At 45.2% G+C, this 18,388-nt stretch overlaps 1 protein-coding gene across 5 annotated transcripts in view; it reads right to left on the bottom strand.

Moving 5' to 3' along the window:
* The window catches only part of LOC128887495 (zeta-sarcoglycan), a 137,713-nt gene that overhangs the window by 9,211 nt on the left and 110,114 nt on the right, over positions 1 to 18,388 (bottom strand). For all 5 annotated transcript variants that reach the window (XM_054143470.1, XM_054143471.1, XM_054143472.1 and 2 more), the window contains one exon: positions 5,590 to 5,866. In XM_054143470.1, the coding sequence (XP_053999445.1) occupies positions 5,590 to 5,866 (277 nt within the window). The remainder of the gene's footprint in view (positions 1 to 5,589; positions 5,867 to 18,388) is intronic.

The following is an 18,388-nucleotide window of genomic DNA, read 5'->3' as shown; positions in this document are numbered from 1 at the left end:
TTATTTTCTTAAGATAACGAGGCGAACGGTAACCGATACGAAGTTGCAATGGCGCACTGTTTTTCGTCCTTATTTGTAATAATATGAGCATATATACCCACACGAAACAATATATGCCTATAGACGTATACGTACATAAATATCTGCTATATGTCGATATATGTATAAACACGTATATATATGTATTTTTACACTAATGGGAACAATTCTTTATGTAATTTACAAAGAAGATGCCAGAAGACGGAACGCCCTAAGGGCATCATTAATGCCGGTACAGTCTCGACTCTGGCATCCTCCTTTATAATGCTCCAGCCTTTTCCAGGTGTCTCGTTTTCCTCTTCGTCTCAGCCTCTGTTCGGTTTCCGTCACCGGCATTGCCGCCTATCTTCTTCCTCGATATAATCATTTATTGTATTCTTCGCTCTCTAATTAATTTCTGCCTCGAAGGTACCGTCTCGACTCGGAGACAGAAGATTCTCCTTTTTCCGCAAACCGGGTTACCTGTGAGCACGACGTCCTTTTTCCGGAGGATTAAAAATGAGCCAGAAAAACAACGAAGATGTGATTGGTGATCGGAGAATGTGATCGATTTTAAACGAGCAACAACGGGACCTGACGAATGCACAAAACGCACGAGAAGCTCGTCAATGGGCGTCTTGCGAGAGAGAGAGAGAGAGAGAGAGAGAGAGAGCTTTGGAACTTCGTTTCGAGAAAAAAAAGGATTCAGGCTAAAATCAGCGGGACCGATAAACTCGTTCGATCGTTGTTTGGCCCGGTTCGAGCAGCCAACAACTATAGCATCGGTGTATGCTCAAAATTCATGGCGACCTGCCCAGTATATCGCGCTCGCACTTGCTCGTCGACCACTACAATAGATATCCTTTAGTACCAACACACCGATTCCACGTAATGCATACAAGCCGACCAGCCATTTCTCACGCATTTATTGGCCGAGTGCAGCAACTTTTCCGATGAATCAATATCGATCGTGGTCCGGTGACCTTAAGCTCGTACGTTCGACGAATTAGTTTCCGTTACTCCTACGACAGGAGAATAAGGAGGGACGTGAAAATTCTTAAACGTTTCGCAAATGTGTATAAATGCAAACGAGAACCGAACGAAACGATAAAAAAAAAAGAGCTGGATGGAAAAAAAATGGTCCAAAAATAAAAAAATTGGTTCCAATTCCAGAACGAGTACCTGTGAAATTGAAAAAAGGAACTTGTTTATACTTCGGTAGCGGGGCGAATCAAAGCTTCCGCGAGTCTACTCGATCCATCCGTCGCGAGGTACCAAATGGAGTGAGTTGCCAAAGCGCTGATACAGATATATTTGGTGCCGATGTCACGATGGAAACCTTACTCCTACACAGTCTGTGCGAATGTAACCGCGCGCTTACTATCCGTCGAGTAATATACGAAGGAATGTATACAGGTGAATTCTCTATGGATGGGAGGGTTATAGAGGTCGGTTCCGTGAGCGATATTAGGTAGGCGGGGCATCTGTTTCGTATGGCTGTATACGGTGAGCCGTTAGTGCCAATATAGCGTCTGTACACCGTGCCGTCCGACATAACGTTTCAGGGTGCATTATATATTGTTCGTAATCGAAGATCTCGTAAGACCTTTCGATCCGAGCGAGATATTGGAAATGCTACTAGTTATGAATTTCGTTCTACCCAGCGAATTTTACGACGGAGTTCGCGCAGTAAATTCTGTTTCGAGCGACGCGGAGATCCGCGATGTAAGGGAGCGAAATTTTACGACCGAATCGGCGGATGAGAGAGCGGTATGTACGAGGGCTCGATAAAGTTTAACTATCGAATTACTAGATTACCCTACTGCGGGCGAAACTGAAAAGATATCGCGCGATCTCTGTTACAAATCTGCTATAAATTAATCGATCTTCCTTGAGGAAACAATTCTTTAGCGTCGATCAAAAAAGTGTTTGCGGAGAGGTAAAGATATCCCAGTTGAACGATGATTACGGATCCCTACCATCTATATGAGAGAAACGATTTAATTTCTCAAAGATCTTGCTCGCGAAGGGATCGCCTAAAGCCAGCGGGATTCGCGATACCGTGGTAAAGAGGGATCCGCGAAGGGAGGAGGTCGAGACTCTCTCATCAAATATGAATAGGTGGAAAAGAATGGTGGATAAAGGTGCAGGGCGCGGAGGAGGAGTACGGAGAACATAAAATATTTCCTGGCTCGCGAGTGCATCGCGCTTTCGCTGGGATAAGACGAGCAGACGAATTTCAGAATGGATATCAACCGCGGGTCTCGAGAAATTCCAGAACCGAGTCTACGCGTTCGACTCCTTGGTTCCTGTTGTAACGTGCGATTTTTATAAGTCGGCAACTTTTTCTCTCGCGGGCCATTCGATATCGCGCACCGAAATCCGACTTAAAGAGTTCCCGAGTCGTCGTTCGTCGTTCTATCTCGTGCACGACTCGTTCCACTCGAGAGTATTTCGTTTCATCGAACACCGATGGAGGCAGCGATAGTGATTATAAACTCACCAAACATGTCGATGAGTGATAATTAACGAGGAAAGTTTGGCTCGGTCCACCTGCTGATTGTACAAGAGATCTCGTAGCTGGACGGGAGTTTGGAAATAACGAGCCACGAATTGTTGGCGCGTAGTTGCTTGGAATATTAGGCTTAAGCGCAGGGAATCGGTAACCTGGATCACGATAAACGAAACACTTGGAGTACCGGTCCGAAGAAAATCGAAGATAGAAATTACGTATTTGAATCGAGAAATACGCACGTATGTTGAATTTACGGATAACGGTACACGCGATTTTTCTTTCCGTAGAATACCGATCCCTTTTGCCCGTTTTATTTACGACTCGCGGACAGACAAGCGACAGACATTACTCACGCTGCGTCTGGGAGATTCTTTTGGAGAAATGGCGTCAGCGAGCATGAAACACGTCTGAGAAACAAGAACGGGAGTCGGAAAAGATAGACGAAGAAGAAGAAATCGGCACGAGCGGAGATAGCGGCCGAGTTGGATGCCGGCAAGAAGAACGACGCGGGGAAGGCAGGCGGGAAAGAAGTGGCGGGGGCTTACATTTCCCACGGGGTATCCCTGCTGCTCGCAGACTCTTTACTTACGGATTGATACTCAATTTCTAGCGAGTTTAGCCCCTATCGGGGGATCGTTGTGCCTGATCGCGGGGGCTCCTTTCGATTTCAAATAAATTCGATAATGGCGGATATAGGTGGGTTCGGTGCTCCCGAAGAGGGATATACACAGGGATTTCTCTATCGTCTTTACCTTAATCGACAGGGTTAAGGTGGAAACGCGACGCCAGCCGCTGCCGCGTTTAGTTCGTCGATGGATTCGACGAACGGGATGGTGTCCCGAGACGAAAATCTCAAGATGTATAAAATATTCATTTTCCGAGCGTCTTACCCTACTCGTTTTACACGCCAAATTAATTTATCTGAAACAAAACGTTCGATATTAAGAAATTGTCGCGTCCATTGTTTTTTCTCTGGAGAACATGTTCTTTCGAAGGAAGAATCGAGAATAGATTGAGTGACAGAGCTAGAATTAAATTCACCAGTCGGTGAGGTTGAAGAGATCGAAGAGGTCCAAGAGGTCAGTGCGAGAGGCACATTTAGTCGGAATATGGAGCTACACAAAATAACGTAGGTTGGAAAGGCCCATTGGAACGAGAGAATTTCGACTCGAGTATCGATGATTCACTTGAATAAAAGTCTACCTATCGTTTTGACCGACTCGTCGACCAGTCGCAAAACCGCTCCAATGATCCCGCCGACCAACGAGTATCGATCGTGAAAATTGTCCGCCGCGAGTACGAACGCTCGGCAGCGTTAATTACGCCCTGCGTCGAATTACGTTAGCGACATTCGCACGCGGTCGCGATAAATCCGCGCGCCGGGCCAAAAGGTTACGCGCGGCTCTCGACGATATTACTCAACGCCGTTAAATATCGCGTTACCCGCGGCCGGATTTTGGCAATAACGATAATGAAACAACGAGCACTGGTGGCCGGCTTTTTCTAACGATCGCCCGCTCGTTTCGACGCTTGTTATCAAGCCTGCCGCTGTAACGAGCACCTCCCACCCTCTCTCACGGCTGAAGAAGCTCCGTTATAATTAAGCCCCTCGCCGCGAAAAGAAGGACGAAGTGCAAACGACGATTTTCGGCGGCAGAAACATCGCGGCCTGATGTAACGGTTCCAGCAATTACGGCGAATTATGTCATCAACCGCTTCGCCACCCCGCGATAACACCTGCCCGCGTCGCTTCTCTCCGCGTTTGTTGCGAGGAAAAGAAAGAGATCGTTCTTATTTGTTCCAGTTACCCAGCGTCCCGAGCAAAGTTTGACGGTTAAGCTCATGGAACATGAGCGAAACCAATTTCGACCCGCGAAACACGCGTTGATTTTAATGAGAGTAGTTACGCGTGTACTGTGTAGTTTTAGAAGTTAGGTTTCGAGCAATATTGACGGAATTTCTGGTAATAAATGCGATTAATGGTCGTGCATGTACGAAGCAATAGGGATGAATTTATGCAATGGAAGATTCGGGTGACGTCCGGAGCCCTGCTAGTAGTTCGAACGATAACTAGTCAGACGCGAAGGCATTTAAGCTCGTAGCTCGTTAAGGGAGCCCGAGGACATAGAAAGATCAACTTCCAGTTTTAAAGTATGTTTTTTCTTTCTTTTACATATTCGAAGATCGCATTCAAGCAAAAATCATTTAAAATTCGGAATCGTCGTTAGAAGAAAAATATGGTTTAATAATCCTAAATCGTAAGACGATTCTCGCTTAGACGTTCAAGCATCGAGCTTTGCGATCTAACACTGGGTGAAGTTGCGTACGGAACGCGGTGAATCCTGCGCGGAATCGTCGAGCGGAGAACAAGACGATCTCACTCGAACGTCGAGAATCGGGCTTCATTACCGAACAAAAGCTTTGCCACGGATTTTCAGTTACAACGGTTGCCCGCCGGTTTGCATATCCAAAGCGCTGCACCGTCGTGTTGTATTCCGCGCCTCGACGTGTGCAGATGCAGATATATGTATATCTCTGTTTCTGCTTACGGATATCAAAGTCAGCGATCGTGACAGCATCGCGGCCCCGTTGTCAGGGATGCGTAGGAAATAACAGGAATGGACACTCCGCAGCGATGCACTTGAAAAGCTGGCCGCTCTCTTTCGTTTTCATAGCGAACTATGGCAGGGGTAGAGGGCGGCTAGGCCAACGGGAAATGACTGTATTTTACAAACAACTGTAGCCCGCGAAACCCGGAAATAATTTCGGGCCGGAAAAAGGCCGCTTCGTTACTTCCCTGGCAGAAGGATGTCGTGGATATTAATTTTCCGTTCGGAGTGAGAGGGAACGAATTTTAATTTCTGCGCGGTGGGCTTTGGTCCATGAACTTGCGCGCTGGATGCGGTTGGTTTTCGAACAAGTAATCGGTGTATCGATTTATACGTAACGACTACTTACACGAATACGGTTATACGAAAAAAAAAAAAACATTTTTTTTTAGTACACCGTAGAAAAGATCCCTTAACTCTAAACGTAGCAGTAATTTAAGAACTTACGGAACTGAATCCTATGACTTTGAGCAGCCACACCGTGAGTGCCAGATTCAGGATCACTATGACCATGAGAGTCAGCACTAGAGAGTATAAACACCTTTCCCTCCAGCCGTAGACGCCTAACCTGAATCCTCCTTTACAGGACGCGCTGCCGGATGTGCGGTCCTCGATGACGGGAGGTGTTGTCCTCGACGATGGTCCGGCCGACTGTCGTATGACGCTTCGACCACCGGTCGATGTGCACGGCTCGTCGGACCAGCCTCCTTGACCCCTGGACATCCTGTAATCGCGAACGAGCAACTTGACATACGTCTCTCACTCGGTTGGTCTTTAATACAGCTGCTGAATATATCTCCGATTGCTCCTTCCGTCGAGTATTTAGAAAGGAGATAACCAAATTCACGAATTTCCTGATTCAACCTTGCGATAATAATATTAGAACTAAATACACGTACTTATGAACATAAGAATGTTATCAGATCTCGGGAACGAGGCGAAAGATCGTTTTGGTACCCGGTAAAAACCTCGATAGCATACCGTGGAAAGAAGAGGTGAAGCCAGAATTAGCAGGGCAAACAGAGAATAATAAAACTCCGCGAGGGAAAGTTAGGGTGAACCGGAGGATTATCAAATGGCAGATAATTAGCGGTCGCGCGCACGCATGAAAAATGGACGAACGGTAAAGGGGACATGGGGCGGAGAAACGATTAAATGGGAGACGGTGGGATAAAGGGACGGAAAGAAATGAGGGAACTTATGTAAATCTGTCCGCAAAATACCAGGCGTAAGTGTGCACCCTAATCTCTCGCTAGGGACTCGGATCCGAATCGTCGTTTACTCACGCTTCCTTGTGCTTTACTATCTCCTCATACCTCTTCCGGAATGCACTGACGCTCTTTTATTTTCATTTTGACCAAACCGCCGCAATGAGCGAGAACGAAACACCGCGATATGCGAGGCAACTGTGAACGAGGAAGGTAGAGAGAGAGATGAGCGGGAGCTAAATTATTCAATGCTACCCCTCTGCCTTCTTGCGGATAATTATACCTCTCGCGGACATAAAGAGCTCGGTCGCTCGAAATTAAAAGCTCCGAAGATAAGCCCCCGCGAGAGAAGAACCCGCTACCTTGCTTTCCAGGATTAGGAAGAGCACGATTTTCAGCAACAGCCACAGAGGACGAGTGGAAAAGAAGGGTTGACGAGGGAGAGAAGTATGTCAGCGGTTATAGGTACGCTGCCGCAGCTGCACGTCTCATCGAAGATTGTATTTAGCGAAGGTTTTCAATCTTCGGAGCTTTTTCAGATTCTGACGCAATTTTCGATATTAATTTTTGCCGTATCGCGACGGCAAATAACGCGAGAAGGATGTAGGTAACAAAATGCTCGATGTTCTAATTATCGAGAATACTGAAATTTCTTAGCGAACAATCCACAAACGTTGTGCTAATATTCTGCATATTTTGCGCAAGCTATAACAGGGTATTTTTATCGGTATTATTCTAGCAAAGCTCGAGGAAATTACAGAAAAGTATGCAAGAGTTAAGAAGTAATTATTTTATACGTTGCGTTGCATCTAAACCGACGAGTATTCCAGCAGTAAATTATTACGTTGTGAAACTCCTCTGAACTTAATTGGGTCCACTGGTAGCAATAACATTAATTAACGTATACAAAGGATACGTTATATACATAATTTTTATAATTAATTTTGCAAATTCACTTACGTTCAAGTTGTGCACATTGCAAGATTTTCGCGAGCGATATTCCACATTTTGAATTAGCATATGATCCCTTGTGTGTATTCGTTGTATAATACGTCTGCGAATATATGGGATTAGATTGAACGCGTTGAACGCGTTAAATACGTAGGACGCGTGACAGACAGGCAAAAGGGAGAGAAAACAGAACGCGAATGGCATGAATTCGGCCTCAAGAGGCAATTATAGCACGGAAATATTTCGTACCTCATAAATACCGTCAGACGTATGTATGGTAAACGGTTGCTGGAACTTTTGACGTAACGCGAAGTTAGCACGACCATCATAATTTCACAGTTCCGAGCCCAAAGAGCATTACAAGTCGCGAAATTATCACTGTATCTACGTACGACCGTGTCACATGCTTTTTTCCCTTCTTTCGCTTCTCCGCCTTCGCTCATCGCGTTGTAAATCTCATGATGTATTAGCGTTTTGTTTAAAACGAACTAAACGAGCTCCGTGTTGATTTTGGAAGCATCGTGGAATCGTATATATTGAAAACGAGAAACGCGGCGCAAACAGATACGAGAACTTTAAGCGTTAAAAAGTGGCTGGGGTGTCGTTACGCATAAGAACTAAAACAAAAACAAACGGCAACATTGAGTTTTGCACTTAGAAGTAACACCGGAAAAGTTTGTTTACGCGGACTGGAGTAAAAGGTGTATCACAAAATCGTGTGGAAAGGCAACAATCTATGGTAACGAAATTCTCATGTTTCATATTAAGAGAAATTACCCATTACGGTGTCCACTCGTATCATTTCATTCAGCGACACTGAACACACTCTCAAAACCATGAAAATTTAAGCACACAGCGTAGTCTTAAAGTACCGAAGGAAATCGAGCTCTACTGCAATTTCGCAGAGAAACCTGAAAGCGGGTTGGTCGCAAAACGTATACATCCAAGATACCGTGCAAAGAAGTTTAGCGATGGATTACGTCCTTTAGAAATGCCTTTCGCTCAAGGTACACATCACAGAGAGAAAGATGTTGAAAGGCTTAGCGCGAACCCTCGAGAATGATGCGAAATTCAAAGTTCGACATAGGCATGGAAGAATAATTCCTGTTCATTGATGAGCAAAAATTCGAAAGTCTACTTGACTCAATCCGAAAGGTCAATCTACTCGGAAACTGCGCGAAGCCGGAGTAGAACAATGGAGGCGGTCTGTATTTGGCCGCTTACGATCGACAGGATTCCTTTGAACGCTCGGTATGGCTTGAATGGGAGAGTTACGATGCTCTAAGAGAATTTCGGGCACCGCGAAGACTTGGAACTAGTTGGGAGCAGTCATTGTCGCGGACCATCCCGAAGAAATTCTGTGAAATATCTTCGAATTATAGACGACTCGGTGTAACCACCAGTATTATCTATGTTTCTCGGTTTAAAGTGTAACGTCCAAAATAATTAAAATTTATTTTGTGAATAACGCGTTCAGTTTCCGTAGTTAGTATTTACAATAATATCATCGCTCGATTTGGGAAGATGGAGTGATTACATTAAAACGGACTTTATACGGGATATTCAGCGTACAAACGAGATTCACCGGGGAATCAATTAACCGCATCGCTTACTCGTTTGACCCGCATCCAGATCCATCGCGAGTATTTTTCCTCTGCAACCGACATCCGTGTTATTTGCTCAATTGCTTCCGCAACATATAACGGTAAGAGGCGCAAAGACTGTAACAAGCTTTCGAGGATCCCTGACAGAAATTTCGTACGGAAAGTATGCTCCTTATATCTTCAACTCTAATAGGAAATTGTATATTTCAAGAAAATCACGGCTCGTTTCGCAATCGTGAGTCTAGGGTCGTCCGCCGCGTTAATCAAGAAGCGCGATCCAGCGAAACAACGTACATAGACGGTGACTCGAACATGCAGGTTAATTATTTTCCTTGCCTCCTTATTGTCGGAAAGCCGGGGGCTTATTGGGCGGTTAGTCGAAGACCGCAGGTCTGCGGCGCTTCTGCGAGGACGAAATGGCGCAAAGGGGGTGATTTGGAAAGTTGGTTAGGGAGTCCGTGGGCAACGTCGATGAAGGTCTGAAGTCGTTGGTGTGGGTGTCGACTCTTCGGTTGGCCTATGCTCGCGGTGGGTGCGCCATTGCCGCAAGCCAAACATAGTTTAACTCGAATTGCCGCTAATAGACTCGTTCGTCATAGCATTGAGAAGTACTCGACGGAGCCACGAGCCCTTTTTACTTCTCCGCCTCTCTGCCCTCCCCTTTTTCTCTCGCTTTCTTTCTTTCCAGCTATTCTTCCTCCGGCAGGACAGCGCGGAAATTGCTCGGCAATTTCCATGAAAAATACCAGAGGTTTACAGTACGAGGCGCTCGCAGCGCGCCGTCTTCGTCTAGTTTGCCACGGAAATTACGCTCTCCGCCCTTTTCAATTTTACCGCATCGGGTGCTTCATTGAAATAAACTTGCGTCAAATGATATTCGACGATGCCGCTTGCATCCATCCAAACGTAGATTATCGTTCTCGAATGATTGCGAAGATCTTATTTACGATGAATTCTCCTCTTCATTTTTGTTGAAATAATTTGTCGAATAATTTACTCGCGCACCGTTTGATCGTCTCTAGTACGTAAAAATAATAAACGAGAAGCTGAGGAAACAAGTTTCTAAAGGGAAACATATTATCAAAGTAATAGCGCATACGAGACGCGTCATGGCTTCCGGATTGTAGCGACTGCGAGTAGATGTTTGATCTCATGATTGAATCGCACGGCCGATAGCTGCCCTTAAGGGGCATTCCGAGACCCTTGAGAAACATCGAATCTCTTCATGTTCTGATTCGGGGATGTTATGCTTTTGATTCGTGAACGCTATGATAAAAACATTTCCAGTTGCAAAGTAATGATTTTTCGAATTTGATCGACAATTGTTTATTGAACAAACCGTAATAATGTTCGAGCAAACGTTGATATTTATGTTTGTCAAATCGTGCCGGTGTCTTGGATAAACAGAGTTCTAACAGCAGAAAAATTCAACGCTAGATATCGTCGATTCGTGACGTATCGACTGCGTACGACGAAAGCCTACGTGAAATACGCGCGGGCGTCCCACCGCGACGCGACGCGTCGGCTTGGAACGATTTCGCAAAACGGGAATCGGCCCACGCATGATTTACATCCCACGCGGCCTATCCATTAGGGTCGCGTCGTCATCGGGCGCAAGAATAGACACTTTATCGTGATCTCCGTTTCTGTCTCCGATCCTATTCGCGTGCACGTTAACGAATTCGATGCGGGCCGTGCGCTAGATGATCACGTTTAACGGCCAGATAAGCTTTTACAGGCCGATCACTCGGACGTATCGTCGGTTCGTTGATGAAACGGCCGACGAAGTAAATTAAAAGGGCAGCCGCGTCGATTATTAACGCCCGCATATACACGAACTACAAAAGCGGTTCCTCTCTCTCGATTCGGTCGCGCGCAGAGTCGCGTCATTAATATCAATCATCGTCATCGGCATTCCACTGTTTTCCCGCGATAGTCTCCGGTGATCGATCGGCAACGCGATACTGTGTCTTCGACAAGCTTGAAATAAACGTCGATTACGAGGGTTGAACGTTCTATTTGCTAACCGTCCGCCGATACGCCAAATAACACGCGACACGGTTTAATAATCGACCCTTGAATCCTTTTTCAAAGCACACGAGATAATGAAAATTATAATATCGTCAAGGCAATAGCTTATGAGAGCGATGCGATAAAATTATTTACCGTCGTTTTGTTTACCTCATCGATATTAATAACGGTGTTCGATCGCGATTAACGTTCCCCGTTTTGCACCGTAAGTTTGTTCGTTTTTTGTAGGATTATATAAATCAATTTTGCTACAAAAACAAAGTCAGTTGATACGGGAAACCGTGTTTGCGAGTTGCCCCGAGGCACTTTAAACGACAGCGAACCGAAGAATATCAAACGTCTACGGGCTCCATTACGGTTTCACTTTGGCTGCTTACCAGAATCTCAGTTCCGACGTTTTCAAATTATTCCGCACCGTTGGATCTAACGACCGAGGACTAGCTTTTTTTTTTCTCCGGTTCAAAGATCCAGGCGACCGTAAACAAAAGTATGGTCGGATGTTACGGTGCGCGTGTAATTTCGCTTGACGAACAGATGAATGGACGGACAGAAAAGTTTCCCAATTTGAAATCGATCGACAGCGTTAAAAATAAAGGGAACACGAGCGAGCAGCTAGATAAACGATGATTATTCTTTCAAAAGCTATACTATTTCAAGATTTATGAAATCGATGTTTCCGGTGCAGTTGATTAGCAATTCGGCGTTGCGAAACAGCGAAACGGAAACAATTCTCGCGATCCTTCGCTAATTTAATGCTTTTCTTTTCTTCGATTGTTGCCGAACATCGAACGGTCCCCTTTGGTCGAGGTACGAATCTCCAAGGAAATCTACCTCGTAAGCTTGCTTTTTTAAATTAAAAACAAATATAACGACGGTCAGTGGAAAGCAGATGAGATATCGAAAATATGATTACGAAGAGCAAGGGCGGTGTCTGAAGTCATTCCTATGTATAAAATCTTCTTGAAAACATGAATCAACAGTTTCGCGATTAACGATTAATGTAAGCTCCTAGTATTAGCGTCGAGTTATATTTTACAGTTATCGATAGATCAAATAACGTGCCCTTTAACAAAAATGACAATGATCAGCTTATCGCGTGACAATGTCTTCCGATAATTCTGTAACGACGTACGACGTTCAACACATCGCGACAGACTTGCTTTCCGAAGGGATCACTCGACTGGCAAACATTTTGAGTACGCGAATATTCATAGAGCGTCGTTCGATTAAGAATTAACGACTCGAGCGTAAATTGTCGATTAAACAACGACTCGAAACAATTATCGATAAATGCTACGAAACGAGATAGTTCGATCAGATTTATAGAAACGTTCATTGCCACGGTTGAAATTTAAAACATTGTTATCTTTATTCTGTTACATATATCACGAGCGGGAAGATAGTGAAGTAATTGATATCAAGCCGTAGTAAGGGAGGAAGGGAAGGTTGCCGGGTGGAAACGCTCGAGGAAGAGGAAGTTTCGGGGTGAGAGAGGAAAATCCATCGACCCACGTGGTACGTTTCTACGAATCCAAGGAAATCGGTTTAGAGACCGGAAGGGAGCCGCTTTGATCGCGTTACCGGCTCGATCTCACGGATTAGGGACGATCCTTTTCTCTCTTCTTTACTCTTTCCCTCGCGGTTTCCCCTATTTTGTTCTTATCCCCGGCCGCCTTTTCCCACCAAACGCGATATTTCGACTTTGACCGTAACCTGCCCCAACGAAACCCTCGTTTCCACTTACCAGAGCCGTGAAATAAAAAGAAAATGAAAATAAACTTCCCAGCCTGTTCGATTGGTTTTGGCGTTATCTGTGTTACGAACGAGCTTTCGTGATATATCCGGTAAGAATAGCTACGTATAAATTCTCACCGGTGATTTTCCTCCATCGACACCATCGAATACTTTTAAACCAATCTTAATTATTAATGGAACGTCTGGAAGGGAATCAATTTCCATGAAACGTTTCGCGCGAATCAACGACGAAGGGTAATTTCAATCTTTGGCCTAGCTCGGATGTACCAAGAATAGTAAGTTCAAAAGCCTTTCCAAGGATTTCACGTCCCACAAGTATCCGTCAGACGAAGCAATAATTTTTAAGTCGCGAGGAGAAGCCTCCCCCTAAACTGGGACTCTCTTGAAATACCACAGTGTACCCTGCGTGTTCCTAGCATTCGACAAACGAAAGGTGACACCTCCGTTACGAGACACCTGACTTTTGCCTTTGGTCTCGTTGACATTTCCCATCGGGCGGTCGGAGCTTGGCATTTTCCATCCGAGACCGCAAACCCGCAACTCCAACCTCCAACTTGTTCGATATACACTTCGTATGAAGTACAAGTCGTTATCTTGCGACTACCTTGCCTCGCACGACTCCCACGCCATTCGAACCCCTAGCACATCTGTATTTTGGATACGAGTGCTTTGGGAACGGAGAGAGTTCGCGAGAAAGTTCGGGCAAAACTGAAGTCGAAATTACAAAAGAAAAGCCGCCGAAATAACGAAAATGAAATAGATTTTCAAGGATTATACGCCGCGATTGGTGTCATCCTTATCGGAACCGTAAATGCTGTCTGAAATACCTCGAACGCACTTTATGCGCTGCACGTACACGCACTCAAAGTTCCCACGCGTATAGAATTTATACGAGATGTTTGAAAAGTTGTGTCACAAAATTTGTACGAGTCTTCCCGTCACACAGAACGAAAACGAGACACAGCAGTTACAAGTTACGCTAGGAATTATTATCACTGTACGAATGTTTCAGAAAAAGGTACAGACAACGTAACGATACAATCGAGAATAAACGATCCGCGCACCCGTGTCTATTAGAGCTACTTTCTTAGTTTAAAGATGTAGAACACAGAATACAATAAGTGTAAAATTTTACGAGGCCGCTTTTGAATCACTCTGCCGCGTATACAGAACGTACACGTAATAACGATATACTTTACCGCACCATTCTAAGTTCCCCGCGTAATGTAACTAGAATCGTAGGAAGGCATCGGTATGATATCACGACAGCGGCCGTATGGTGAGCTCGTGCGGTAGCTAGTTAAAGCGAGTTTGCAGATAAGTTACGTGTCACCGGTACAACGCCCTTAAAATTTCAATTAACGTGCAAATGACGCCCAGCGCTGATGCCGAACGCAACGATACTTTTGTTGTCGAACGATCTGCTTCTCTCTCTTTTTTTTTTTCAATTTAGCGTATTCCGTGTTTTTGGTACGTGAATATTTTTCAGATAACATTAGTATCCTTGTTGGCACTAAGTTACACGTTGGAAGAGAGGCGAAGTAGAACGGATCGATGATTTTTCCAACATCGATGCTCGCAGAATTTTCCATGATTCAACGTGACCTGCCACTAACTGCCATCGGTGAACGGGGTCGCAAGGTTCACGTGCGAATGAAAATGACGGTTCCATCGATCACGTCGTAGACTCGACATCGATCACTACAGCTCCTTCGGTGACTTCGCCAGCACGCGTGTTATACGGTTGTACCGCGAGTAAAATGACACTTTTTCGAGCAGTGACGCGGCAAGAGCGCTAGAAAGCCGCGAAATTTTCTGACAACGGAATGTCCTGACTGTCCGCATAAACGAATTCATCCGTTTCCTGGTTACCGTTTTTCAGTCAAGCGCAATAAAAACAGCGCCAAGTTTGTGTTTATGAAATTTTCACGCACTCGATTGTCGACGTCGCGCGTATTTCCCAGCGCGTATTTCGAAAACAGCTCGAAATTCGTATTTATGAAAGCTTTGCGCTCTTCAGGGGGTAGGTCCAGTCAGCGGCGTGAAATAATGGGTCTTTTGAATAATTTTTTGTTTAATATATTTAGTAGTTTCATACATGTCCATTTCACGTTTTGTTTTATTCGACACTTATTTAGAACAATTCCTACGATCTATTATCTGGAAAGTATTACTCGTCCGATATCACTCAGACTTGCAATAAAATCTAGAATTTAATCGATTCTCGAATCTGTCGTCTCTCTTGTTCGGATTGAACAGAGTATTCTCTCAAATTTATCACAGCCTCCACCGTAACCTACTTTCAAGCATTTGAGAAGCTCGAAAAGGATTCTGAAACGATTTCACAAGTAAAGTTTGACTCGCATCTTTCAAATACTCGAGAGCAGGACTACTATTGACGAAGCATTGATATTATATTTTCCCCTAGGGCGTTTTGCATATATACGACCAACGTACACTCCTAGACGAAACGATAGCGCGCACCAAGTTACTTTCATTTTGAACGTATTATCTTCTATGCACGACTCCCTATTTTAGCAGCTAAAAAGGACCATTACAAAATAATTTAGAACGGTTGAAGGTTCGATTCTTCCTCGAATAATTCTTTGGCACTTCACCTTCGTCGCTCCTACCGTTCATTGCACCCAGCTTCGGTGGTAACGCATTTATCGGCGCTTCCATCCCTCGCTGACCGACCTGGTACCTTTATCTCTGCTCTTTACCCTGGCACCATCACCAGCGCAACGTACAGGTATCCGATCATCTCGCTACGCAGATTTAGCGTCGCAGTCGTCGACGCGTCGTTCTCGTCTCCGCGCGCCGGTAGTCAGTTGGCTGCTCGTGTCCGACGAGGGTTGAATTTATAACGAGCCACAGCGAATTTATGAGACGGTCCTTTTGCCGAACGAAGTGGTGTGAGCCAACGGGTGGCCGTGTCGGCAGGGTCGAGAAAGGGGAGGAAAAGGGAGCGCTAGCGGGCCAGAGTAGGTGCAAATGTAGACTCTAATCCGAGCGGTGGTGAGCCATCGACAGGAAGATTTATCTCGACGAGGGCAGCACCACCGACCACCCTCCATCCTCTACGAACCCCCGCGGCAATCCCTCTGCCGCTCGACGTTCTCCCCGAGTTCAGCCCGGGGAATTAAATTCGGTCGCGAGGCGGTTAGCAATATTTTATGTTCCGATTCACCTGCCCCTCTGCTCCCCTTTCTCGCGCCATCCCTTCCCGCGTTCAACCCCTTCTATTCTCATGACCCGTGCACCGCGTCGCGACCAACTTTACGCGTTAAATCCTGACCGATTGAACGATCGATCGCCACCGGGATCCTTCGGAGAGTTAAATGTCCAGGAAGAATTCGTGTCTCGGGAAAATCGAGATGCTCGGACGACACCTTTCGTTCCATCTTTCCTCTCCGACAACGGGAGCTTTTCGTCGCAAGTTCCGGTAACTTTTCAAAGTATACAGTGTTCCGATATCGGATTAAAGTTACTCGGAATAAATGAATAAATGAAGATATTAATACGAATAAATGCAAGCACGCAAATGTTTTTAAATCCTTAATCGTTCGTCATATTTAGCAGTGTCCTAGTTGCAGTAGAATCGACGATCGCTTCGAAAACGGCGTTGCTTACGGTTTCACACACGCGGGAACAACCGACACACGGAAAATCCCACGTCGTGCTTCTACTCGTCGGTGAAACTAATCGAATGAATAAAACAGCGAGCGTAACGAACAGGTCGGTCCCTCTTGGCTGTTGGCACCGGTTGCCGAAACTTTGCTAATGGAATCGTGTCCGCTCGTAAAGGAAATATTAAATGCTCGCCCTGCGTGGCTTCCGCTTCAGCTTCGGCTTCGATCCTTTAATAGTTGAGCGAAGGGACAGCGGTCAAGTTTATCGGCCTTACGTTTCGACGGGACAGAAGTTCGTTGTTGAACGGACAAACATTTCGTCTGGATTTCATGACTTGTTTAAGGCGCCATTGGGAGAATCTTATATCCACGTCACGAGAGAATGTTGACGAAATGTTTTCCAATTTGCTTTTGCATACCAGCGCGACGCAGTTCTCTTAACGTCTTCGTGCGTAAGTCTTTGAACTTAAATTTCTGTTTGGATTCTTTGTTGCATTGGATTAATTTATCTCGAAGAAACCTTGGTTCGCTTCTCCGTATAATTCGTCAACGGTAGGTACTCGACATAGGAGGAAAAGCAATATATTTCTCATACGTATTTCTCGACATCATTCAATTAACCACGAATAAAAACAGGACGGCAATGGGTAGAAGAAGGCAAGCATGGGAACATTTCTAGGTCTTTAACCAGCGAAGATTTAGAGTGGTCTGCTAAAAGAACCGAGACGACGTATTTCCCACGGGTGCAATTATAATTACAAATTTCGAGAGACGCCTCGCGCCCCCATCTCTCTCGGGCAAATTAACTCGAGCAATTGTAATTATAATTTCAGCGGAAGAAAAGACTTCGAAAGTAGCAACGGACTGAGGAAAAGTTCGGGGTTGTTCGGATGAAAAGTTTACCGGGAGGGCGTAAGTCTTCGAGACAACGCAACAGCGAACCGGGACAGCATTTGATTAATTTGGCGGGAGTTTACTCTCGCATCCGATGGAATTAGACTAAACGGATTGTCGTCCAGTTGGCGTGGCAGCGGCTGATGCACAATGCGAGTACAATTCTCGAGCGCTAACGCGTTGCTGGTCGACGGGTAACGTGATTCCGTACCGTGAGTTGGGGTCAGCTGTCTGCTAACTCGACGCGTCTCGGTCGACTAGCCCACTTCTGGCTCTACCTCCTGGAACAGCTACACCGCTGTATGGCATTACGTGGCACAGTTGAAACCAAGTCGAATTTCAAACTGCTATACCGCCACTTTCAATTCGTGCAACTGTCCGGATTGAGCTAACGGTAAGTCAATAAACTCGACGAAAATTGTCTGGGAACGTTAATTCTAGTAATTACCGGTTCCGAGTGAGTCGGTCTTCGTCGCAGCTAAACGATCCGATCGATTTCACGTTCGGCAAAGCTTTTCCTTGCCATTGAGAAAACAAGTTGGATTTGGCAATATCTACGAGCTTTATGAGTTAACGCGATTCAGCAAAGTATCCATTTAGAGAACTAGTTGGGAACTGCAAGTGTCCCTGAAGTACTAGTACACGAATAAGATTAGAGTTCCGAATTGTTTAAAACCATCATTCTCGATCACGTCGAGTTTGAATTTTAAACTGATCGACAGCAAGAAGTCTCGCCCGATGCAAAGCTTTCAATTCCTGGAAAACTAGTCTTCTTCGACAACGGTGGCATACAGTCTTGTCAATCTTGTTCCCCGTAAAATGGTATTCGAAGGTATCACGCAGAGTTCTCTATTGTATTCCAAACACTATCGGTTATTCGATAAAAGTAGAACGGGTATGGATCGTCCGAGTGTCTGGAAGATCCTCTTTTCTACATCTACGCCCCCGTAAACCTCTCCCGCGCAACGCTATCCAAAAGACGCGTTCGGGTTTGAGATGATCAATGAGAAAAGCATTCCGTTGATCTTGACATGCTCGATCGATGCTAGAGCCGTTTTAAAGCCATATGATTAATACAAACGAACATAAAAAAAAAAGAAACAGCTCGATAAGAATTTGCCTACGGCCAAATTTCGAGCGACCAGGTCGAAGATTTTCCATGGCAAGGTCA

This window comes from Hylaeus anthracinus, unplaced genomic scaffold (assembly GCF_026225885.1).
Source record: "Hylaeus anthracinus isolate JK02 unplaced genomic scaffold, UHH_iyHylAnth1.0_haploid 11989, whole genome shotgun sequence".
Lineage (NCBI taxonomy): Eukaryota > Metazoa > Arthropoda > Insecta > Hymenoptera > Colletidae > Hylaeus > Hylaeus anthracinus.
Note: the sequence above shows the minus strand (reverse complement) of the source record. Positions and strands in the feature narration are given on the sequence as shown.